Here is a 26,682-nt window from a genome sequence, read left to right as displayed (position 1 = left end):
TGGAGAATTCCACGAAGGGAGTGCTGTGTTTCCTCCCTGTGTAATCAGATGCGACCCAAATTTGCATGAATCTACAAGACCTGAGAGAAGGGTCTTCGCTAAATGCTAAAAAATGTCAAGTGAAGCAGCTTAGATTCACTTTAGAGAGACAAATCCTGAGACAGTTTACAAAACTATCATCAAGAAAAGAGCAAAATGCAAAGGTGTTTGAAATTTAGAACCAGAGGCACAGCGCTGGGCACCCCAAAAGTCAGAACTTCCTTGGGCGTCAGTGGTTCAAGGAGTATGCAAAGCCCTTTTTATTTACTTCTTCATCATCTTTGTAATAATAATGCCATAAACCATGCAATATTAAATGCTCACCTTTTACAGATGAGGCTTGTTGAGACAGAAAAATTAACTAATGTGTCTCACGTTACCCAGCTATAGTAAATGGTTCAACAGTGAACAAAACCCAAGCAGGCTGGTCCTGCATCCTGAACTCTCAATCAGTTCTCTGTCTGCACGGAGAGCAGGGCACGCGGGTAAGCGGGCGATCACGTAGGACTTCTGTGCTCTTCATTCAGGCGAGCTGGTGCCTCGGTAGTAGAAAAGCACCTTTTGATCGGTTTAGTTCCCACGGAATTAGTCAGACCCACTTTGAAACCGAAGCACTGAAGATAAGTTTCAAAGGCAGTATGGGGACAGAGGGATAAGGGAAGTAGGCTGACTGTCGGAACTGGTCTCTTCTCTACCACTAACTCGCAAGGTCCAAGTGGACTGCTCATTTGTCTTCAATAAAACTAAAGCTTACTCATGTCTAAGACCACATCAAATGCTGGAACCGAATGGCCCAGATAAGCACTTCCAATAACAGAATCACGAAACTTACAAATATGTGTATTGCGTCAGCAGCTAATTTCCATATATTACTTGCCTATTTCCATGTATTACTTTTGCGTACAAGTTTATGGTTCTTCCTTTGTATTTCTTTTTTTAAAATTTTGATGTTTATTTAGAGAGAGAGAGACAGAGAGACGCAGAATGTGAGCAGGGGAGGGACAGAGAGAGAGGGAGACACAGAATCCGAAGCAGGCTCCAGGCTCTGAGCTGTCAGCACAGAGCCCGACGCGGGGCTCGAACTCATGAACCGTGGGATCATGACCTGAGCCAAAGTCAGACGCTTAACCGACTGAGCCACCCAGGCGCCCCTTTCCTCTGTATTTCGTAGTGAAAGATAAATGAATAAATCATGACATGCAAATGCCACGTACTATTTTCTTATCGTAAGACTCTCCACTGCTGTAGGTGGTGGCCAATGTGGACGAACACTCTTCCAGGTACCAAGGCTTCTTCCCACTCTCAGCTGTGCTGCTGATGGAGATTGTGTAGATGCTGTTGGTGTAGCCGTCACAGGAACAGTGGTCTTTGCTCCTTCCACCATTTCCTGAGGCCCAGACAAAAACAGAGCCGAGGCCTCTCCGCCCCTGTTCGCAAACAGAAAAAGTTACATGATGGAAAATACAGATCACAGGCTCTACATGGAGAGAAGGTCAAAATCAACAGGCACCATCAAATATCTGCAGGAGGGCTGTGATACTCTTTTCATAATATGCTGGATTTAAGCTGTTTCTTGAGGTGAGAGGAGCTGCTTTTGGGAACTAAAATAATGTGTATGTAATGTCTAGCTTGGTGACTGACTACAGAGAATAATCCTGTATTGCTTATTTGAAAGTTGCTAAGAGGGCAGATCTTAAAAGTTCTCATTACTAGGACAAAAAAAAAATGTAGCCATGCCTGGTGAGGGATGTTAACGAGACTCACTGTGGTGCTCATTTTACAATATATACACACATCAAAGCATTATTTTGTACACTTGAAACTAATACAATGTTATAGGTCAATTACACCCCTGGTGCAGCCACTCTGGAAAACAGTACGGAGTTTCCTCAAACAATTAACAATAGAGTTATACTATGACCCAGCAACTGCGCTACTAGGTATTTATCCAAAGGATACAGAAATGCTGGTTCGAAGGGGCACATGCACCCCCATGTTTATAGCAGCACTATCGACAATAGCCAAAGTATGGAAAGAGCCCAAATGTCCAGCGACTGACGAATGGATAAAGATGTGGTATATACGTCCAATGGAATATTACTTGGGGATCAAAAAGAATGAAATCTTGTCATTGGCAACAACACGGATGGAAACTAGAATGTATTACGCTAAGCAAAATAAGTCAGTCAGAGAAAGATAAATACCATATGATCTCATTCATATGTGGAATGTAAGATACAAAACAGATGAACGTGGGGGAAGGGAAGGAAAGGAAAAATAAGATACAAACAGAGAGGGAGACAAATCATAAGAGGCTCCTGAACACAGAGAACAAACTGAGGGCTGGTGGAGGGGAGGTGGTGGGGGGTTGAGCTAAATGGGGGATGGGCATTAAGGAGGGCACTTGTTAGGATGAGCACCGGGTGTTCTATGTAAGTGATGAATCACTAAATCCTACCCCTGAAACTTTTAGGACACTATATGTTAACTAACTTGGATTTAAATTGAAATAAATAAAATAAAATAATCCGTTTCACGTGATACACTCACAGACGTAACAAGAGCACCAGTGATGACAATAACACGGCTAATGTTCATTAGGTACCCACCACGGACCAGGCACATTTATAATTGTTTTACGTGAATCAGACCGAACTCTTCGAACAACACTGTGAGAATGGTACAATCTTCGTCCCCATTGGATAGATGAAGAATTGAGCTACAGAAGTTAAGAAATGCTCCCAAGGTCAGGAAGCGGAGGGACAAAATTGGCACCCAAAGAGCCAGACCCCAGAGTTGGACTACTGTTAGTCGTAACTACCACAGACATGTAATAGTGCTATACATCTTCACCCACATGAAACGGGTGCCATTATGCTCCCTCAGTTGACATCCGAGTGCTATGACGTGTGAAGAAGTTTTGTATGTACCCTGAGATCACGTCGCCAGTGAGCAGCAGAATTAGGGACTATGTGCCTTCCAGAGCTGTGCCTCCCCTATGTACGGCATGGGCGTTAATTATGAAGGATGTTAACGCATACTACCAGAAATAAAAGAACTCCAAGGTTAAGAATGTTTGGAAAGTCTAAGTTAAGCAAAATAAAACAGGTTCCCCTATTGCAGAACTTAGTAAGTGATCATCCATTGCGAAACTCTAAGGGGGGGTGGAAACAATCTGATGTTTTTTCCAAACATATTTGCTTGTAGATACCTTTCGTCAACCAGATCCGTGAATTCTTTCTTACAAGGCTAGGAGACAGGGTTACATTCTTTAGGCCAAAACTTGGCATGTACTTGAAGATTTTCCTAAGGTTGTGAAATATATAAAGAGAAGAACCAAAGTAGAACATAGATGTACCGAAGCATAATGGCGATTTGGTTCCATAAGGGGAGATCTTCAGAAGAAGAGGCAGAAATAAGCCAAAGTGAAGAGCAGTTCTCTGAACTGTCAGAGCTGAATCCCTCAGAAATTTTACCTTTTTAAAACTAGAAATCACACTGGCGGACACAGAGGCCAAAATCTATCATTTGGTCATGAGAGAGTGGTAACCAAAGTCACATAGCTGTTGACAGCTGAACCTCTTCCTTGCTTCGAGGTCCTAGCTTTTATGGTCTCAGGTGGAGGGAAAGTATTTGGGCTGCTATTTTGGAATTTCTGGTAAAAGAGCCAAGGAAAGAGAGACGACAGAGAATTTGAAATATCCTTGATAAACTGTCTGTGACCTTGAAACCTCAAGGAACAGAATATTTATGACATGACTTGACTGACCTGCACATAGATTTCTTTTTGTCCTTCAGTGTGGAAAAATGCAATATGAGCAGACAGGAATGGGAAATATTCATGAAGAGAGAGGGAGAGAAAGTTCTGGATGTTCCTGCCACAAGACAGCTGGGTCTGGTTTATCAACTTTCAGTTTCCCATCAAAATATTCATGAAATGTACAGAAGGAGACAAAAAGCACCAAGCCATCATAAACGAAGGATTTTGTTCAATGCTTTGAAAATCTCCAGAAGGAATTAACTCCTCACTATGGTGTAGATGGCCAGGTTGAGAAACCCGGTGCCTCATCTCCTTACCTCAGAGACAGAACATCATAGCCAGAGAAGGAAGGGTCAAATTCATCATCAATACGTGCCCTCTCTCTAACTGAGAGGCTGTGCTGTGGCGAAAAGCACGATTACATTGGAGCTTTATCTGACAGGTCAACAGAACACATGACGTAATGCCAAAACACTCCCAGTTTAAATACCACTGTAACCGATAATAGATTAAGAACCACAAAACTATGAAAAGGCACATATAGCACAATCAAATTTGGATACCTGTATAAAATTATGACTGTGTGCCTATGATGCACACAGAAATGCAATGAAAAGATCTTTAAAAACGTACTTGATTTTTTAAAATGTTTAGTTATTTATTTTTGAGATAGAGCACAAACCGGGAGCAAGAGACAGAGAGGGAGACAAAGAATCTGAAGCAGGTTCCAGGCTCTTAGCTGTCGGCACAGAGCCCAAGGCGGGGCTCGAACTCACAAACCATGAGATCATGACGTGAGCTGAAGTCGGTCGCTCAACCGACTGAACCACCCAGGTGCCGCCCAAACTTGTTTGATTGAAAAAAAAAAAAATTTAACAAGAAAATATTTAGCAGGTATTTTTCTGTTCACAATTTAATTACAAATGGAGAATACAAAATGATATAATACGATCTCAGTTTAAAAAAATGTACGTGTGTGTGTGTGTGTGTGTGTGTGTGCAGATGTGTGTGCATGTGTAAAGAAGTTAATGTTTATAAATTTATATGCATACAGCAGCCATAAAGTGATAATGTAACAGAACTTATTCTGTTTGGTAAGAATAGGAAAGAGTTTTCTTTTTCACACCATCCTTCCATGACCATGTAGGATTTTTATAAATAGAAACAAACACACTTATTTCCCTCTTAATGTTTTCCACATTAAGAGGGAAAACACAGGGCCAATTCTTTTTTTTTTTTTTTTTAAGTTTATTTATTTATTTTTGAGAGAGAGAAAGAGAGAGCGAGCACAAGCGGGGACAGACAGGAGAGAAGGAGAGACAGAATCCCAAGCAGGTTCCATGCTATCAGCAGAGAGCCCGGTGTGAGGCTCGAACCCACGAACTATGAGATCATGGCCTGAGCAGAAACCAAGAGTCGGACGCTCAACTGACTGCACCACCCCGGCACCCCTCAGAGGGCCAGTTCTTAAGAGGTAATTTTTATTTTATGAGCAAGAGGGGTTTTACGCACCATGCACTAAAAACAATAGAGGCTAACATTTGTAGAAACTTACTACGCACCAAACATCGTACAAACGTTATTCTGTGTAATTCAAATCCATATCACCATTTTACAGATGGTCAAACTGGGGCTCAGAAATGCTCATGAATGCCAGAGCCAGAGCTTGAAATCCAAGTGGAGCTAAAGCCTGTGCCCTTAACCCTTAACAACAATCTTCTTTGGGGCAAAGAGAAGGCTAGTGGTTGCTGTAGTGTTTTTAGCCAAGTCTCCAGTGTCTTTACTGAAGTTTGGCAGTAGAACCAATGACAGACCAGTCTCCAGATTCTCTCCAGACTTGGTAGCAGCAGGATTCAAACGAGAAGGAAAGGATGCATATATGGTCTTGAGCATTCTCAGGGGGAAGAACATAGGTTCAGATGCAAAACTGCACCCAGAAATCCCCACCTGACCAGGACTCCCTTAGAAGTAGGACCCCAAGTCATTCTATTATGGCAGCGTCTAGAGGTGACACCACTGTGAAGGAGCGATGATGTATCATGGAGTCCTTTGGAGATCCTCTTGGTTTCTAGAACAGTGGTTTGCCCCGGCTCTGGAAATGTGCCTTCCAGACAGAGGTGACATCCTTCCATCAAGCATAATTTGAAGGAATCATGTTACCGTTGGGCGTGGTGAAGGGAAACTTCAAAGGACAGTAGGAGGTCAATAATGACCCCTAACCCCCTCATGAAGGAAGGAAGCTGAGGAGTGGGGGGGTCACTGGAACTGGAAACAGAGGGGCTAGTAGAAGTTGAGAACTGATCGGGGACATGCCAACCCATGTTGGTCCTGCACAGAAGGGGGTCAAGGGAATATGTACTGAGACCCCAGTCTCTTTCTCCTTCTCTCCCATTTCTTGCCAGTGTATCCTACTGGCTGACCCCCACCAGAAGCCGGCGGAACTGGGAGCGCATACAGATCAGTACCCCTGAGCACGGAGCTTATGGACAGAAGGGGAAAGGGATCTGGAGAATCTCACGGGAGACATGTGGTGTTGCCCCCAAGATGTGTTATGGAATGAGTTGTGTCCTCTCCCCTTCAAATTCATATGCTGATGCCTTAACCCCCCAATAGGACTGTATTTAAAGATAAGGCCTTTGAAGAGGGTAATCAAGAATAAATGAGGTCACAATGGTGGCACCCTCATCTGACAGGACTGGTGTCCTTATAGGGAAAGAAAGAAGCCAGGAGCGTGTGCACAGAGGCTAGGCTGTGTGAAGGCTGTCTGTAAGCTACGGAGGGAGGTGTCACCGGAACCCCAACTCTGCTGGCACCTTGATCATGGACTTCCAGACTTCTCGCCTCCAGACTTCAAGAAAACACATCTCTGTTGTTAAGCCCCCCAGTCTGTGGTATTCGAGTATGGCAGCCTGAGCTGATGAATCCAACGTGAGGAGATAAAGGGTGGCCTGCCCCCCCACGGAGGTGACAGAACAAAGAGATGCTGATACCCACACTATCCACGAGGCCTTGTGACTTTTCTGCACGTGTGTTCAAAAGCGTGTGTTTAAAAGCACGTGTGATTAAAGCCCCAGAAATAAACGGACTAAATCGGTGAGCTGAAAATGCCATACAGACCTGCGCTAAAGATCTATGGGGTTAATCTGAAACAATTAGCAATTCAGAGATTTATTTACTACAGATGCATGGCACGTTTCATCAGTGTGCAATCGTCAGAAAACCAAAACATATGTGGTAGAAGAAGATCTGGACGTTTCTCCAAAAACTCAGAGTAATTTAAGAATTAAATTTTAATGTGGGATGTAGGGGGAAGGGCAGGTGCCCAGAATAGCATAAAGAGAAAAGCATTTTGAGACAACGTATTTCCCCCAAAGTGTAGGAAATAAACATTTTCTAGTTGGGTAAAGTACTGTGATTCACACTGGTCATATTTAAATATGGCTTGGGATGAAAAAAAAAGAAAAAAACAAAGCCCTCCACTTCAACTGAGTGCTAAGTTAAAAGTTAGCAAACTCACGGCAAAGTGTTTCGTGAAATCCACATTAGACCCACGAGACCAAAAGCTAACTATTCTTTTTCATCGTGTGTTTAATTGTGCATGCGTTCCTTCTCGTGTAGGCCCTACAAAAAGCAATTTATAATACCACATAATTTTATTAGTAAAGGCTAGAGAGGACCTGGATTTTCCTGTGGTTCAGGAGGTCAGAAAAGGCTACTTTACGCGGCATTATCAATGAAACCCTAGCCCCCAAGCCAGGTTTTGAAAGCTAGAGAGTTTGATGGAACCAAACTTCTTTCTTTAAAAGGGTGTGATCATCGTTCAGCCAATACAGGCAGGTTTTCTTTGGTATTTTAATATTATTTTCTTCTCCCACATCGCTTAGAAAGGATTCTTAAAGGGGAATGAGTAAGTGACCAGAGACTTCCACATACCAAAAAAAAAAAAAAAAAAAAAATGTGGCCGGACACCATACTTGTGCTTTCACAAATATGAGTTAATTCAGAGCAATACCATTAAGTGAGATGCGTACTTTGCAGATTAGGAAACCGAGTACCACTAAGTACCAGGCGAGCCATCATATAACAAGGATGTGGTGGATGTGGGGAATGGAGGTCCTGACAAGTCTGATCAGAATGCATGTGTCTATGTGTGTCAACAGGAAGAGGCAGGCCAATGGAACGCATGATGTTTCGGATGAGACACGTTCCTTTGCCTGCAATGTCTTCCAAGCGTCGCCCACACACCCCGTTACCAAAGTCCGTCACCGCTCTGCTCTCAGTGACAAAAGACCACCACCCGCCGCGGAAGCTCTTCCACACCGGGATCACAGATAAAGGGGCTTCAGGCCGGAAGAGGGTGGGCAAAGAAAGGATACCCACAACGATTTAGTAGCTGAGATATGAAGAAGGAATGGCTTCTCTCTCTCTCTTTTTTAACAAAGTCGATCATCTTTTTCACAAAATCAGTCTTGTTCCTTAACGAAGTAGGTTCATTGACAGAAACAGGTCTAGTCTGGAAACGTGACGTAAAGGCAAAATGACAACAGCACACTTGTGGAAGGTATCTGTGGTGGTCACACAAACTGTCCCAGAATTCTAAAATACGTATTGCTTGTTGAAGCAAGAGTTAACGACCCTCTGAATCACGATCGTTAGTAGCAGATACTTCACGTGGAAGCGAAAGCTTCTTAAAAGAGACCTAAGAAGTAATCCAAGAAATACAATCCGTAATTGAGAACAAATCAGGAACAGGGGGTCACACAGCTCCCAATGCCTTGGAGACAACCCTGGCGAAGCTCAGTGCCGCAGAATCTTCTTTGGGAATGCGCCAAGGGAATGCAGTCATGATACAGATGTCAATAAGACGTCTTTGGGACAGACTAAAGCCTATGACTGTCTCTTCAATCCGTTCATGAAGGCAAGACTGGGACTGGGGTGGGAACATTAATCACAGCTGACCCTTGAACAACACAGGGTTGACGTGCACACAGATCCACTCATAGGTGAATTTTTTCTAAATAAATACAGTACAGGAGCGTAAATGTACCTGCTCTTCCTTAGGATTCTCTTAATAACATTTTTTCTCTCTAGCTTACGTGGTTGTAAGAAGACAGTATATAATACACATAACACACAAAATTGGTGTTAATCGACTGTGTTAATGGTTAAGACTTCCGGTCAAGTAGTTAAGTGCTGGGGGGAATCAAAAGTTACACATGGATTTTTCACTGTGCGGGGGATGGGAGGGAGGGGTCAGTGTCCCTAATCTCCATGTTGGTCAAGGGTCAGCTGTATCTGAGACTTATTTGGACCCAGGGAATAAAGTGGGCCACTCACACCAAAACATAAGAGAATCTAATAAGACAGATAATGAGATGTTCTTAATGAGTCAAAGGAAATGCGCCCTCTGAGGGTTAGGAATCTGGAAGTTAAGTGCTGCTTTGTCAGAAACAATCCCATGCCCAAGTGCTAACTTTGTCGGGCCACTACTGTGGTATCTTCCCTCACCCAGAAAATAAGCACGTGCAACCCGTATTTTTTATGATCTACTCAAGCCACGAGTCACAGTGCCTGATGTAAAGAGTATACAGGTTTCACTTGATTCTGCTTCTGCTCTCAGAATAATTATTAAAATTTTGTCTTCAGGGGCGCCTGGGTGGCTCAGTTGGTTGAGCATCCGACTTCGACTCAGGTCACGATCTCACACTCATGGGTTCGAGCCACACGTCAGGCTCTGCGCTGACAGTTCGGAGCCTGGAGCCTTGCTTCGAATTCGGTCTCCCTCTCTCTCTGCGCCTCCCCCACTCACACTCTGTCTCTCTCTCTCTCTCAAAATAAATAAATAATAAAATGTTTTTTTAAATTTTGTTTTCAATATTTATTTTTCAGAGACAGAGACAGAGTACAAGGGAGAGAGGGGCAGAGAGAGGGAGACACAGAATCTCAAGCAGGCTCTAGGCTCCGAGCTGTCAGCGCAGAGCCTGATGTGGGGCTCAAACTCATCAGCTGTGAGATCATGATCTGAGCCAAAGCCAGACACTCAACTGATTGAGCCACCCATACTTATTGTGCTCTAAGAATTACTAAGTTAAACAGAAGAACTACTTTAAGTATTTAAAAACCAAACTGGGGCGCCTGGGTGGCTCAGTCGGTGAAGCGTCCAACTTGGGCTCAGGTCACGATCTCGCAGTTCGCGAGCTCAAGCCCCGCGTCAGGGCTCTGTGCGGACACCTCGGAGCCTGGAGCCTGCTTGGGATTCTGTGTCTCCCTCTCTCTCTCTGCCCCTCCCCTGCTCACACTCTGTCTCTCAAAAATAAATACACATTTAAAAAACTTTCAGAAGTCGTTGTTAACTATGACTTATTTGGTCATCTGAATGCAGCCAACAGCTCACTAGTTCTACTTGTTTGCAAGTAAAAATTCTAGGATTGAATATGGTTCCCAATGCTTCCCCAAGATGATTTCAACAGCGGACAAACAAAAGCGTCCTCCACCAACACCCTGAGGTCCCGTTTTCCTTCGGCCCCCGCCCCGGTGCTGTTCTTGATCTTTCCATACCTGCCTTAGCATGCCTGCTCCCACAGCTGCCATGTAGCCCGGAATCGAATTTGGAGGAAGGACTGGCAAAAGATCCACAGACTGACCTCACAAAACATACTCCATCGGAGTGTCTCCACCATTCTTATTCTGTGCTACTTACCCTGTCCCAGCAAGTTCGATAATTGACAAGGACTGAAAAAGCAAACGTACTCAAAGCGGGGCCAAGAAGGCTTTTGTGAATGGTTAGCGAGTTCGTCCCGTTTTCGTCTTCCTACGTTTTCTTGTGTGATAGGACTTCAGTCCCTCTTCTCCTCCATCTCGACCTCACACATCTTTTCTGCCCCACATCAGGCTTTCTCTATCCTGATTTGCTGTGTATACGATAGATGACTAAGCCCTGTAGGTTAAGAATTTTTTTTTGACGTTCTGTTGACTTCTTAATAAAATAGTGACCATATGAGATGCAGTTATCAGCGATCGTATTAATTTCACCGCGCGCAAATGAAAATCCATTTTATATGCTTCCCGAGCATACCGAATGCAGTCAACTTCCTTTTATAAAGGAATAGAGAATCTGACGTATGATTGTGGAATCAACTATGGGTGACGATAGTGGCGGGCATTTCTGGCGAAATGATAAACACATTTATAACTTGTAACCTACATGTGGGGTCTTTTCACAACATTGTTCATGTTCTAGTACCGGCGTGAGGAGCATCCGCTCAATTCAGGGAACCTAAAATTGACGTTAGCTCGCTTTTCTAAAAGGACATTTGGAATAAACGGTCAAAACTAGAATAAGAACAATATATACGATGGAACACTACCTGGCAATGAGAAAGAATGAAATCCTGCCATTTGCAGCAACGTGGATGGAACTGGAAGGTATTATGCTGAGTGAAGCAAGTCAGTCAGAGAAAGACAGATACCCCATGTTTTCACTCAGATGTGGATCTTGAGAAACTTAACAGAAGAAGCAGACGGGGGAGGGGAAGGGGAAAAAATAGTTACAAAGAGAGGGAGGGAGGCAAACCACAAGAGACTCTTAAATACAGAGAACAAACTGAGGGTGGATGGGAGGGGTGGGGGAGAGGGGAAAATGGGTGATGGGCATTGAGGAGGGCACCTGCTGGGATGAGCCCTGGGTGTTGTATGGAAGCAATGAGCCACGGGAATCTGCCCCAAAAACCAAGAGCGCACTTTACACACTGTATGTTAGCCAATTGGGCAATAAATTACATTAACAAAAGAACAATCAATTCTGCAAATTCCGAACTCCCCCAGACTCAAGGTTCCTGATAAAAGGCTACTTTTATATTTACTGTGTGAATACACAAAGGGGAAAAAAAAATGATTGCTTACCCACCATGTCTGCCAGAATATAAACTCAGTAGAACACGAACGTACTAAAGGCTTGGGAGAGTCAATCCCGTCACGGAGCTGTCCATCTTCAGAAGGGCTGATACTGAGGGTTGGTACCCATCACCCAGCTTCTTACACTTTCTCACCAAAGTGCACCACCCGTGTGACCCTTGGCTCATAACAACAGTATTCCAACACTGAAGATTGCTTTCACTTTGTTTACTTGTACAGTATAAGTGAAGAAGAAAATCAGTCTTTCATGGAGACAAGGTAGAAGAATACCCAGGAGGCACTAAAACCCAGGTGTGTTTACTAATGGAAATAAATATGCTTTCAGGCAAAGGATTTCATTCCTATTAATTAACCTTTAGATATATTCTGTACATTTGGGAACTTCAAAATGAATAATGAAAATGTGGAGCTGAGTAAAAAAAAAAAAAGTTAGAGAGGGAGGGAGCCAAACCATAAGAGACTCTTAAAAACTGAGAACAATCGGGGCGCCTGGGTGGCTCAGTCGGTTAAAGCGTCCGACTTCAGCTCAGGTCACGATCTCGCGGTCCGCGAGTTCGAGCCCCGCGTCGGGCTCTGGGCTGATGGCTCGGAGCCTGGAGCCTGCTTCCGATTCTGTGTCTCCCTCTCTCTCTGCCCCTGCCCCGTTCATGCTGTCTCTCTCTGTCTCAAAAATAAATAAAATGTTAAAAAAAAAATTAAAAAAGAAAAAACTGAGAACAATCTGAGGGTTGATGGGGGGTGGGAGGGAGGGGAGGGTGGGTGTTGAGGACGGCACCTACTGGGATGACCACCGGGTGTTGTATGGAAACCAATTTGACAATAAATTTCATGTTAAAAAAAGAAAAAAGAAAAGAAATAATGGCGAATAACACACTATGGATAATACTTAAAGCTGGACACGTCAGATGTTCGTACGTTGACAATTTAAATTCCTCCATCAGGAAACTAAGGAAATGAAGTTTGCAGAGCCAATGAGTGGCAGAGCTGGAACCAGATGGGTCCGTTCCCACCTCGGCTGAAATGCTGATCCCCACTGCCTAGTACTGCCAGTGCGTGTTCCTAAAAGTACGCAACTACATGGTTTAGGGAAACCTGGTTAACAGCAGTGGATTGGACAAAACAAAAATACAAAAACACTTTCTCTTCCTGCCCTATCTCATTTGCCAAATCAACAATTTCCAAATAATTGTCTGCTTTTTTAAAAAGTCTATTTATTGGGGGGGGGGCCCACAGAGGGAGAGAGAGAGGGAGAGAGAGAGAGAGAGAGAGAATCCCAGCACCGTCAGTGGGAGGAACCCAATGCAGGGCTTGAACTCACAAACCCAAGAGGTCATGACCTGAGCTGAAATCAAGAGTCGGGCGCTTCACTGACTGGGTCACCCAAGCACCCCAATTGTCTGCTTTTGATGCTCTCTCTGGAGTCAATTCATATTGGTCAGTCCTCCCATTTTTTCTCAGACCTTGTCTTCCGCATCTGACTCACTGAAGCCTCAGCCAACTCAGGTTGTTATTTACTTCTGGTCACTCCCACAGCCTCCAAATTTTGAGCCCTAGTCGAGCCGTTTTCCCAGGGTCCCCAACAACACTGGCGGGGGGGAGGGGCATGCAAATGAGGTCTCTCAATTCCTCACTGCAAGCAGCTAAAAAATATAAATATATGCAAATCTTACACGCTCTCTGAAGTTATCACAATCAATAATTAACATCACCAACCTAGCCATTCTGGGTACATACACCGTCCCAGCATTCCCATTGTGGGGAGAAAAAGAAGACATATGTGAGAAAAGTTTCTACATCTTGGATCATCCCAGGGCAAAGGCAAAATCATGCTCAGGATTGTTTCAGGAGAGACAGGTTTATGAAACGGAGAAGGACATTTTCAATATTAACGTTAATTGCCTATTATGAAACTGCCCAGAAAGATAACACACCTTTAAATTGCTATTGAAGGGGTAAAATTCGAAAGATTCCTTTCACAGAGAATAAAACCATTTACTATCAATAGGAATATGAAAGGAATTTATTGAAAACGTTTGGAAAGGCATTTGGAAAGGACAGAAGGATATTCCAGTAATAACGAAAGGTTTAGACTCTTCTCTATGTTAGGTTACAGAATGCCTCACCATGGTGCACTGGTCCCAACTGTCAGCTCAACTCTGACAGAGCAAGCAAGCTGTTCCTGTCTAAAGCCCACCATACGGTTTGAATGTCATAGGCCTCTCCTCCACGAAATAACCACCTTGATCTTTTGTGGAGCAGCCCGTAACATTTCCGAAAGGGAGAAAATCAGCCCTTTATGGTTTCTTCCCATAAACACGATGCCGATTTCAATGAAAGCAAATCACTCTTCTGAAAAAAAAAAAATTACAGCTGATATTAAGCTTCTATAGTTTACAAGATTCTGCAGTGGATACTCTGGGGTCCTTAAAGATGCATCAAAGGGGCCCTTCTGCTGAAGAGAAGACAAGAGGGAGGTCTGAGCACTGTATATGTGAGATCTCCATCAGTCTTCACGATGACTCCATAAAGTGAGTATTAGCATCGTGTTTTCTTAAGGAAGCAGAAGTTCTGATAACGTAGTAACTTGTTCTGGATCAAAACACTGGAGAGAAACCAAAGAGATTCCAATCCGGGTCTTTGTGACGTCAAGGTCAATACTTTCCAGGGATGAAGACAAAGAGACAATACAGTGAAGTTCAGAATGTGCCAAGTCAGTTTGCCCAGATGATGCTTCCCAGGAGTTTAGAGAAGAGACAGCTCCCTGGGGTAGCGTTCACTTCCATGACCATAATTACAGCTACCGTTGACAGAGAGCTGAATGTGCCTACAGGGGCCCATGCGACACGTTTCGCAGGAGTGGGTTCACCCAGCATGGCGGTGAAGAGCACAGGTGTGGAAGAGGACAGACTGAGTCAGAGTCGCACTCATGCTTCTTAATGGCCCGGCTGCCTACTTTGCTAAGACTTAGCGTCCAAAGCTATAACCTGGTGAGGTCCTATGAAGATCATCCTCATGTCTAACCCAAGTGGCTATCAGAATATATAATAATCATGATGTTTGCCATCTTGAATATGAAGTTTGAGGGTTTCCATCTTCAAGAGAACGGTAAGCTCAGGTTAAGTGAAAAAAACCTGCTATAAAAAATGTGTAGGCTTCAAAATCATACCATTTGATAGTAGCAACTCAGTTCAATTTATCCTTGTTTATTTCCCAGCGACCTTATTTTTAGCCCGGTTACTGCCACGTTTTGCTCAAGAAAATTGCCATTGCCTTTCTTAAATTTATGTTCTGAATCACAGAAATTCAGAATTGGTATGGACCTTAACTTGACCTGAGACGATCCCTGTATGATTTTGTGTTTTCCCTATAAATTGGGACATCCGTACTATACTGGAATGACTTCTGTAATAAGGACCTCATGTCCTCCCCTGTATGTCACCACAAATAGAACAAACGCAAAGAAAAAAAGGATTATTACTGATATCTAGTTAATCCATATATAAAACAGAGAGAGTTAGAACGGAATAGTATAAACTCACAGAGTTAAAAATGAATCTCTAAAACTGAAAAAAAAAAAAAAAAAGGTGACAATAAACATTTGACATTTGCACCTATATAAGGCTAGGATAAATGTGTGCTCATTAAATGCATCACAGTTCACAGTAATATAGTAATCTAAATTGCATACTCAGATATCAGATAACTTTGTGAAGATTACAGAATGTGAAACCACATACGTATCTACAAAGACAAACAATCCTTTGTATCCAAAATAGAAAATGGTGTACTGAGTCCACTTGGCAAATCACTTCTTAGCTTTGTTAAAGCTCTAGAGACACAAAGTTCCACCAGGATATAGTTAAATACTAATGGAGGATTTTTTAAAACAAACCCCAGTTAGAGTCAATTTTGATGAAGTGGAACCGATATTAAATAAACTCCCCTGTCTATCTTTGCCTACCCACATATCATTCCAAAGTTCTAGAACATTTGCCAACTAATTTAACAGCAATCTGTCATTTATTAAGATGCAAACTGGTACCACGCCTGCTAAAGCTGGATGTATATCAGATAAAAATATGTTCTTCCCAAGTGGAATCAGTTAATTTTATTATGATTATTATTACTGCGTTTATTATACAAGCTCATTATACCTCTTCTCTCCCCTTCTGGTGAACATATGCCTTTAATTTAAGGGCGGAGCAGTGTGTATACGTGCACATGTGTGTACGTAAAAGACGATGTGTGACTGCAAGGCAACCCTGTGTTTTCGGCAAGTATTCCAAATATCTAATCAGGCGTCAAATTGGGTAAATCGCGGAAGAAAATTGATGCTCGGAAGAGGATATATTAATTAAGAGACTTCATAAGAAACTCAACAGCCAGGCATGTGCTAATAGATGTCCATCAAATGTCCTGGTTTCCATCTGGACCCCTGAGAAGACAAGAATGAGGACAGGAGGAAGGTCACGGTTCCAACAGGGAGATTCCGGGCCAATGATCTGGATCTCACCTAATTTTGTTCCCCACCCTTGACATTGGTTCTGTTAGGAATACGCTGGAATGCTTTCATTGATAATCCCAAAGCCTGAAAAGCTCAAAGAAAAATGATCTGGAATTGAGAGGATACTTGTAGATAGTATAGTAAACTAAACTCTATAGCCCATGCTCCTACAATATCCATAATGAGTTGCAGGATTTCTCCGGATAAACGATTAAGGTAACTGCCAAACCAGTGCATGGTAGGCAATGGGGGCTCAAGCGATATTTCTTGAGTAAAATAATAAGGGACGTCCTGGTAATCTGAACATAGGGTTTTCTAATTATGAAAAAAAAGGGAAAAGATTCAATTCTGATTTTTTTTTCCGCTTATTTTCTAAAGGAGATCATTAAATATCCTTATCAGGAAACCAGGAAAAGTTGTCGATGCACGAGATGCCTGTGTAAAAATTCACCAAAGATGATTAAAGTTTCATAACCCAAATGGGGCAAAAAAAAAGATGACTGCAGGGCAACTAGGCTGAACACGAGAAGTTTTGTTATTGCGCGCTGTGCCGTCTGTCCTCACTGCTTACCAGATTCTAGTCCCTGAAGGAACTTGGGGAATTCGCTTGCACTTTATTTAGAACCTTTATTCATCACTCCATGGTGAGCCTCCCAAAGACAAAGGCTGAGTGTTATTCATCTTTCACTACCGCCTCGTCAAGTACCTAGAATATTATAATCACCCAGTGACTGTCTCCCGGATGCAATCGGGAATGAATGAACGAGTAATGAGTCTATCCAAGAAAACTTTAGGCAGTTTAGCTTCTTATTGTCATACCAAACACCAGGTCACTTCTGTCTGAAACACTCTCGATTGCCTCATTCATTTCATAAAATCGTTTTCCTACTTGGAACCGCCTGGGTAGACAGAGCGAAGAGCTTCCCCTGCAGGGGATTTGTGCCAGTCATACGGAGCCAAAGGTTCACCGAGGTAAGTGGAATCCTGTCAGCTTGAATGAGAGTCACTTTGAAACGGTCCTTTCCTTTGACGACCCGTAAGATTTCGATTCTGCAACCCCCGGCAAGATTGTGAGAGACCTCTGTGCCCTGCTAAGAAGCTTAGAATGTTCCCTGTCGGTCATAAGGAGAAGTGATGAGTTTTAAAGACAAGACAAAGGGCAAGATTTACATACAAAACATTCTTCTTTGGCTGCACTATTCCCGCTGAACTGAAAGTTGGAGCTCAAGCTGGGAGGTTGGGCGCTTTGGACCCTCTGGGAGCGGTTGGTTCTAACTGTGAGGACAAGAGGACACATTTCATAGACTTTCAGAAAGGAAGACAGGAGAGAAAGACTTACTGGATGACTAGCCCGGGGAAAAGAAGAAATCACACGTTTTAGGAAGGTAGACAGGGTGAATCGTCGTGATGGCAACCAATAAACAAATATACAAATGTTTGTAAAAATGATTCAACCACTCAATTCGTTTCCAGTTCTAATGTTCTGACTCTACAGGTCGAATGGGTTTAGCTGAATTTTTGCAAAGCAAGTTCCAAACTCAAACTGAAAGTGAAGTTAGATTTGACGCCAATTTAAAACGAGTTATGAAGATAAAGCTTTCGCGTGGTTAGAGTTTAGAACACGGAATAAATCAAGTTACATGCATCTCCTTACTGCAGAACTTCTCAGAGCCTTTAATATGCCTTTAAGCTCCCAAAGGGAGCATATAATAAGTGGTGTGTTTCAAGCCTACTTGATAGCAAAATCCTTCACCTACCCCTACCCCACTTTGGGGCATTTTATTAATTAGTGTTTTATGGACTTCAGGAAAGTCCTTCAGACTTCAGGAAATATTCTCTTGGATATTTTGTCCCATTTATTTTGGCCATTCCTTAATAATCTCAAGACTGTATACTTACCTTCTTTAAGGATCATTCAGCAATATGAAGTGGATTAAATGCAGAGATTATGGACAATCAAGACTTATTACAGTTTCCTGCATGATTAATTAGTATTTCGCTTTTAGTACCCTGGCCTTTTCAGAAGTGATAACGATGAAGACTCGTAACACAATTAGAGATTTTGCTATGTTCCAGAAACTGCTGCATATTTTACACGCACTAATCCCGTAATCGTCATGACAGGCCTAGAAAGTAACTGCCAGCGTTTAACTCCATTTTACAGAGGAACAAACTGATCCTCAGAGAGGCAATTCACTTGAACAAGGTAAGAACGTACTGAAACCCACTGGAGAGTCGGAATCTACAGTCTGAGTACATTAATCACCAGACTATATCATGCAGTTAATCACTCATTTCCGTATTAGGATAAAAGACAATGCAACTGTGATCCTTACATAAATTCATTCAGTATATGCAGCAAACCGGCATGGAATTCACCCGTGTATTTATTCACACATTTGGTCACTCCTCACGAAACAGTGTTTTAGGTACTTGGGTTACAGTCGAGAACAAAACATTTCCATCTCGGGGCCTTTACGGGGGAGACAACTCGCCGGCAAGATAAGTAAGTACACTAAACAGAAGGAGACAAGGGTTCAGAAGGGTTGGAGGGTGTGTATTTTATTGCGGATCAGAAGAAGCAGGCGGGGCCTCCCTGTCAGGACGGATTACATGAGGGTTCAGAGAAGAGCCCTGGGTTTCCCATTAGAAGGTCACTGTGGTCTAGATAAGAACGGCCTCGGTGCAGTGAGGGGTCGGGGTTCTGACGAGTTGCTTCAAGAGACGATGGGAAAAGAGCTTGTAGGGGGAAGTATGAATGGTGGTTTCAAAGGGGAAAAGAAATGAGTCAGTAATTGGAAAAATACAAGTAGACTGCCAGAGGGCGTCTCCCCTCTTTCTTCAGAGATAGAATCAACAGTGTGTGGATGGCCGTCACACAGATGAGAGGGAAGTTTTGACGATGAAAGAGAATTGATTGAGCCATGCCTGTAGTGGGGTGAGAAGGTAAGGCCTCCGTGAAGAAATGGAGGAGGGAGACTTAACATAGAAGGTGAGAACCTAATTCACCTCGGTAACAGGAGAAAAGCTCAGACATGTGGTCACGGATGATACAAGCAGGTCAGCTGGGCCAAAGAGAGCAGGAAGGACAACTCGTAAAATAATTTATTAGATTTCTTGGAGGCCCACATTCTGACTTGTTTCGCTGTGCCGAAAGTCTATTTTCTGCAAAACCGGGGAGAGTGGTTAGCTACCTTACGAGATTATTGTGAAGATTAAAAGTCATCATCTGGGGTGCCTGGGAGGCTCAGGTGGTGAAGCGTCTGATTTCGGCTCAGGTCAGGATCTCACCGTCCAGGAGTTCGAGGCCCGCGTCGGGCTCTGCGCGGACAGCTCAGAGCCTGGAACCTGCTTTGGATTCTGTGTCTCCCTCTCTCTCTGGCCCTCCTCGCTCATGCTATCTCTCTCTCTCTCTCTCTCTCAAAAATAAATTAAAAAAAAATTTTTTTAAGTCATCATCTATTTGGGGGCTCACAAGAGTGACCATACTGTGACAGACTGGCAAATGTTAAGTGTCTTAGTATCATTATTATTATGATGGTTACCACCACACCTCTACAATCTTCTTCATCGTCATCATTAATTGTACACAACCCGAATTATGTACCTTTAATTCTTGCTTTTAATCTTACAGTGCCTTAGCATCACATAAAATGCAATCTCTGGGGAAAAGAGCAAACTGTCGATTGCAATATGGTTTGCTCAACATAGTTTGTCTAATGCAATGCTGGCACATGAATTCTAAAGGCTGTAAATTGAATCGATTCTGATGGTGTTAACGTCTTTGAAAAGAGTGTTACATGCTACTGACCCAAACGCTTATCTTACAGTCAACACATAGGGAGCATTTTTGAAATCCAATATTCGCTACGTTTTTTGATTAGCAAGCAGGAGAAATGGATGCAATCAATATTTGGATTCCCTGGGCCAAACCTATTCCCTTGATACGTAGGCTTCCCTCTCTTGCCGCCCCTCGTCACTTGTCGTGGTTGTCCGCCCCCGCCCCGTCCTACTCATCATCAACTCTTCCCTTCGACCTTCAGCTCTTACCTCCCCGCCACTTTCCCACACAGCACTTTCCCACACTTTCCCTACAGAGCAGCGAGCTTTTACAATTGTGTATCCCCACAGGCCACTACTCTGCTGAAAACCTCTAATGGTTTTCTGTAATGGAATAGAATGCAAACACCCTCCGTGGTTTAGAAAGCCCTGCTGAGCTGGCCCCTGCCTACCTCTCCAAGCCACCTTCTACTGCCTACTTTCTGTCCACACTGCTCGCAGCACCCAAATTAGCATCTTGTTCCGTGAACACACCTGATTATTCTCCCCTCGGGGTGCTTTGCCCTTGCTGTTCCTTCTGCAGAGAACATTCCTTCCACATGACCGGCATCGTGTCAATACTGTCCTCATTTATGTATCATCTCCTCACAGAGGACTCCCTATCCTTCTTAACCACAGCGGTTCTGTCCTTCCCTCTTTCCTGTTCATCTCATTTATAACACTTATCTTTAACTCGTAGTCTTGATGGTTTCTAGGTTTGTTTCCTGTCTAATGACTAGAATGTAGAGACTTGTCTGTATTGCGTACAAAACTTAGAGGTCTCCTTCACCGCTTTACCCACATTGACTACAAAGTGGGAGTACGCTAAGTTTGATAGAAAGAACAAATACATTTCAGTTCCCCTATTTTTGTAGATGATCCAGTGAAAACTCTAGTGGGCCAGAATGACTTTAAGCTGTCACATAGGTTTTTGACCTCGCTACCTGAGGGAACTGTTGTAGTAATCATTTATTCCTTCATTCCTTACATCACTCAGTCGATAAATCACTTATTTATTTCTCAGTCGCACTTTATAATCTAACTTTGTATACGTTTCAGGCAATCATTTTGTATATATTTGACCACGTACATTATGTATAAAAAGAACACAACTTAGAATAATCTCAAAGAACGTGAGATGTACTGTGCTGTTTGATGCCTGATGACAAAGAGATTTCTTTCCCCTGGAAGACTCCTGTACTGCTTTAAAAATGTTAAACTATATATCCCCAGATATTCGGAGAAACAGCTCTTGGGAAAAGATAAATTAAATTCAAGACTACAAACACAGATACGTAAAACAGATCTGTGTATCAAGAAGTTGTCTTGATGAAACGGAAGATGTGCCCCTAAGGGCAAATGAAACTGAAGGTGAGGGCAGACATAGGAAGGACAAAATATGGGCATGTAAGAACTCAGGAAGTCTATGAGTTTCTACTGTATTGTTTTTAATCCACCACTATAGGTAAACTCAATGGAATCATCTAGAATTCTGCGGTGTGGAAATGGTAGAGAAGGATGGGGGATCAAAGAGAAATATTAAGTTTTTTGGAAGGACATGATCTCTTTTCTGAAAAACAAAGTATGCATACATACGTGTATAAAATGTATTTCTTGAGCACCTATTATGTTTCAGATATTGTGCCGATTGCTTTATATGCATTATCGTCTCATTTAACACTCGTAACATCTCTGTAAGTCAGTACTATTAGTCCCTTACTTTAGAAGAGGAAATGGAGAACAGAGGTAATTTGATCTATATCAGGTCAGAGAGCAGTAAATGACAGATTCTGGACTCAACCCTGGATAAGTCCAAAGCCCATGTGTATTAAACGCTAAAAACCCTATCCTGTTGATCTAATCACATTTAAATGGGTCACTGCTGCTTTTCCATAATTGAATGTGCCAGGATAGGAGCCAGAGAATAATCTGTTGCTTTTAAGAGTGATTTCTTTTGTTATTACCTTAACTCTAAAAGTAAACGGGTCATTTTAAAGCTAACCCTACTTTTTTTTTTTTTTGAAAGATTGAAACCTTGAAGGATCTTCAGTGAAATGTTGAATAAATTACGGTATGTCCATATTCTAAACGTTTTTGAAACCTTAAAATAAATGAGTTCTATCCTTTTGCACTGCCGTGGAAGAATGCCCACTACACCCTGTTAAGTGAAATTAGCAACATGCAGAGGCATGCGACCCGTCTGCTGTGTGAATGCATACACAAGTATAGAAAGGTGTAGTTCATGCTCAACGATGGCTATCTAGTTGGGTGGGAAATCTGTTTTCAATTTCAACTTTACAGTATGACTTATTATAATAAGCAAAGGTTGGGGTGCCTAGGTGGCTCCGACGGTTGAGCGTCCGACTTCGGCTCAGGTCATGATCTCACTGCTTGTGGGTTTGAGCCCCGCGTCGGGCTCTGTGCTGACAGCTCGGAGCCTGGAGCCGGCTTCGGATTCTATGTCTCCCTCTCTCTCTGCCCCTGTCCTACTCGCATTCTGTCTCTGTCCCTCTCAAAAACAAATAAACATTAAAAAATAAATAAATAAATAAAGCATAGGTTAATTTTGTACTTAATAGTGAATACAGAGTAATTTTCAGAAATAGGATTTGTTTCTGGGGCGCCTGGGTGGCTCAGTCGGTGAAGCCTCCGACTTCGGCTCAGGTCATGATCTCACGGTCCGTGAGTTCGAGCCCCGCGTCGGGCTCTGGGCTGACAGCTCAGAGCCTGGAGGCTGCTTCGGATTCTGTGTCTCCCTCTCTCTCTGACCCTCCCCCGTTCATGCTCTGTCTCTGTCTCAAAAATAAATAAACATTAAAAAAAAAAATTAAAAAAAATAGGATTTGTTTCTAAATATAATCTTCCTATAAGTTTGAATAACTTCCTCAGAGGATCTTCTTTCTTATCTTAATCCTTTCCTCCTTCAACCAAAGGACCGTATGTTTAATCTGCTTTACACGCTGAACTTCCCGTTAAGATTTCCACTGAAAGATTCCCTAGAGAAAATAAATTTGAAAACCACTGGTCCATATCACCTGATTCAGTGGCCACTATTGAATATGGGGCATTCTCTGTCTGTATGTACAGTCATGAGATTATTCATTACTAGTTACTAACATAAGGATATTGAGAAATTCCAGCCTACTCTTTATTATAGCAAAAGCCATACACATACAACTTGAAAATTAAAGACAAACTAAGCTTGATTTATTAACTTGAATGACCATTCAATCGATGGCACAGAGAGATGGTACACTAATCTGTAGCCCAGGGCTTTGGTCATGGAATCCCCAGTTTACTTAGAGTACATTCATTTGGTGTTCAGATACCTTGAAAGGAAAATTCTAGGCAACGATTTAAAACCCTGTTCTATGACTTTAGAGGGCTCTAAAGTATCTAAACATTGACAGAATTAGAAAGTATGTCTTAACCATGCCTGAACGAGCCTTCAGTGAGGAAGTACATCCTGAACAAGTGCGTAAGCGTTTCCTTTCAGTCTATTTCACAATGACCAGGAGACAGCTTAGCTCACGGTCTTGTGATCAAACCCTAACACCAGTCCCACAAAGGTGGAAGAAGCATTATTGTTTGTACTTCAGCCGCAACATGACATTGACCAACGGCATGCATCCCACTGCTCCAAATCTGGGCCAAATATACATCCATCCTGCGGTTGGCACAATTCGTAGTAAATTCAATGACATTCAACCAACATTCACAGAGTACTCGCTAGAGCTCCATGTACCCTCTGGGTTTTTCAAAGCCCCTAAGGATAGGTAGAGCACAACTCTGCTATCTAGGGACATACAGTTCCACGAGGAAAATACAGGCAAGAATATCTCTGATATAAAGCACACTGTGATAACGACGATACGTAACACTAGTAAGAAGGCGAAGTTTAGCAGGTGCGGGGTAGGGATTGCTTGCACTTAGTTCTAGTCTGGGCAGTGAGCAGACTTCAGGAGACAGGCAGCATTTTCACTGAGGCTTGACAGTGGAACAGAATCAGCTGTATAGGAAGAGGACCTAGGGATGAGGCGGGGATGCGCAGGGGATGTGATAAAGGACAGGAAGAACGGAATCCGCTTACATTTCAAAAAGTAAAAAGAGATGGTGGAGGAAAGGAAGGGTGGGCCCAGATCATGATTAAAACGTATGCTTTCAGTCACCCAAAGCTGCATTCACGAGTAAGACACAGAAGGGAGTGGCCTCTGACGGAATGCTCCTTCTTCCATGGTTAGAAGTATACAGCAACCTTATTTTTACTGAATTAACTAAAATAAGATAGGGCTTTTTCAGATCTGTAATTTGAAGAAAACAGTTTATTACATTAGGTTATGTGGTCAGTTTTTGCAGAGGAGGAACGGTGAGTGGATTTTTTCGTGAAATCAAGGAAAATGATCATGGGTTGAGCTGCCTGGTTAGGGAACTTGGGAGGCAGCATAAAAATATTATTGTCCTGGGACAGCAGTGGAGCTAAGGGGGTAAGAAAGGGGGAGGCCCGGAGGGGCACTGCTGGTGACCCGGGGCACCGACTGGAGAGACGGAATGTCTTCACATCTCCATCTCGCAGTGCTGAGCATTTATTTCTCCAAATGCAAGATTAACGTGTATCAATGACTAGATTTTTCTCTGAGCAAATCTAAGCATCCAAATACACCTCTGTTCTTGTCAGGGGAAACTCTCTAGCTCTTAGCCCGTTTTCAGAATGGATGCAACACACGGTTCCAAAGCTAAATGCGCCTCCTTCCCGGCTCAGCTCTGAGCTCCATTCATTCCTCTAGACTGAAGGACTGGACCCCACGGGTGGGTTCACAGGAGAATCATCACCGATTGACCGAGCGTGAGCTTTTAAACCTACCATTCTAACGCCGTTTTCAAAGGCTTGCCGGGTGAGTGGAGCCGGTCCGTCCACGGTCTTGCCATCATCATCCGGGCCCCAGCTGGCACTGTAGATATGCACGTGCTGGGGATTGAAGCTAACCGATTTCGCTTCAACCATGTCTGTGACATCTCCATCCAGCATCCGAACCCCTTCCAGACAGAAGGGAATTAGCTTGAATAGAGGCTTCGCTATATAACACCCGAACAGCCCAAGACATACTCCAATTCCAGCATTTGGGGGGCAAAGAATACACTTAATCAACAGTTACGTGAGCACATCCTCTCCCCCTCTCCCCCCAAAAAGGATAACGTAGACTCTTCTGAAGCTTTCTTGGAGAGAAAGTAAATTATGTTGTACACGATGGAGGAAAACTTCTTTCAAATCTTTTTTATCCGTTATTCTCTCTTTTAACGTTCCCACAATTTCTCCCTTCCCTTTACCCCTGTCTTCAGAGAGTACTTGACAGCGAGAACGCCAGGGCAATCCATCTTCCCTAAATTTCTCTTCATTAGGTAACTTGGGTTCATAGTTGGTATAAAGCATTCTGGCCTCAGCGAGCTCACCAAATTTGGAAAGCGGCCAAGTTAGGTGGGTCTAATTTCCTCCATATTTAATATTATCTCCTAATCTGTAAGACTGATGTGAACTTAATATATTCTTTCTTTGCCAAGTTATTTATGAGTCAAATAATAAATGAGAATGCTCTTGGAGCATGGAACGCATCAAATAATTCTCAAAGGGTTTTAATAATGTTTAGTCATTAATCTTCATTTAAGTATAGTCCTGCCCGACAGACAGGAATTTATTATTAACCTTAATAGGCAAAAATAAACAGAGATATGCAAAAATAAATTACAGGTCAAACGTCAGGCTTTCCTTCTTTCCTTTTATTTTTAAGACTTGAAACATCAGAACATCTAATTATTAAGTAAACCTCTCCCTCCTTCAGCTTCAGCTAAATACCATCACTGAGAGACCGTAGTATTTTACAATCCCATCTTTATGGTCCAAATTCACTCCTTTGAAAAACCTTGTTATCCAGTAGGATTTCAAGTTTTTATGGCTACCAACACATTTTTATTATAAAACTGCAAAGCAGGCTAGCTTTAATGCTATGTGGTTTGAGGTGGACTTCTGGTAGAAAATAAACCTATTTTTGAAAAAATACTGTACCTTCTTTGTGCTTTAAAGAATGATTTAACCGTTAACTCTAAAATTTACAAACATAAAAAAATAGAATGACAACGAGCACTGATATCAACAATACTCAAGAACTGTTAACATTGTGCCTGACTTGCATCGGAACCTTTTTACGCCATGTGACAGATAGGTCACTATACCCTTTTATATAGTGACCTGTCATGTGGCGTAAAAAGGTTCCGCTGAAAATCATACATATCATACACACACACACACACACACACACACACACCATATATAATTTTTTTTTTTTTTACGAAAGAACAATAGAAATAAACACTCAGGACACATTAAATATCCCCAAAGCATCCCTAAAGACATTGCACTTGATTGTTCCATCTCTTGGCTGTCTTTTCTGCTAGACTTTTGGATTTTTAAAGACGTATATAACAGGTGACACGGAGAACAAAGGTTGTAAAACAAGTCACTGTAAAAATTATGAAATGGAAACTGCACTCAGAAGGCATGTCGACACTATGTTCTGTGGGAGTAGAAAGCCTGGCTTTCTGCATATACTAGGTCCTAAGTAGCCACTGGTTTGCTTTAATTTGACATGAATAT

At 42.6% G+C, this 26,682-nt stretch overlaps 1 protein-coding gene across 2 annotated transcripts in view; it reads right to left on the bottom strand.

Annotated features, from left to right (window-relative positions):
* PCSK5 (proprotein convertase subtilisin/kexin type 5) overlaps positions 1 to 26,682 on the bottom strand; it is a 445,686-nt gene that overhangs the window by 251,371 nt on the left and 167,633 nt on the right. For both annotated transcript variants that reach the window (XM_049633868.1, XM_049633861.1), the window contains exons 7-8: positions 24,898 to 25,070; positions 1,254 to 1,466 (exon numbers count right to left, since the gene is read on the bottom strand). In XM_049633868.1, coding sequence (XP_049489825.1) covers positions 1,254 to 1,466; positions 24,898 to 25,070 — 386 coding nt within the window. The remainder of the gene's footprint in view (positions 1 to 1,253; positions 1,467 to 24,897; positions 25,071 to 26,682) is intronic.

Source organism: Panthera uncia, chromosome D4 (genome assembly GCF_023721935.1).
Source record: "Panthera uncia isolate 11264 chromosome D4, Puncia_PCG_1.0, whole genome shotgun sequence".
Classification (NCBI taxonomy): domain Eukaryota; kingdom Metazoa; phylum Chordata; class Mammalia; order Carnivora; family Felidae; genus Panthera; species Panthera uncia.
Note: the sequence above shows the minus strand (reverse complement) of the source record. Positions and strands in the feature narration are given on the sequence as shown.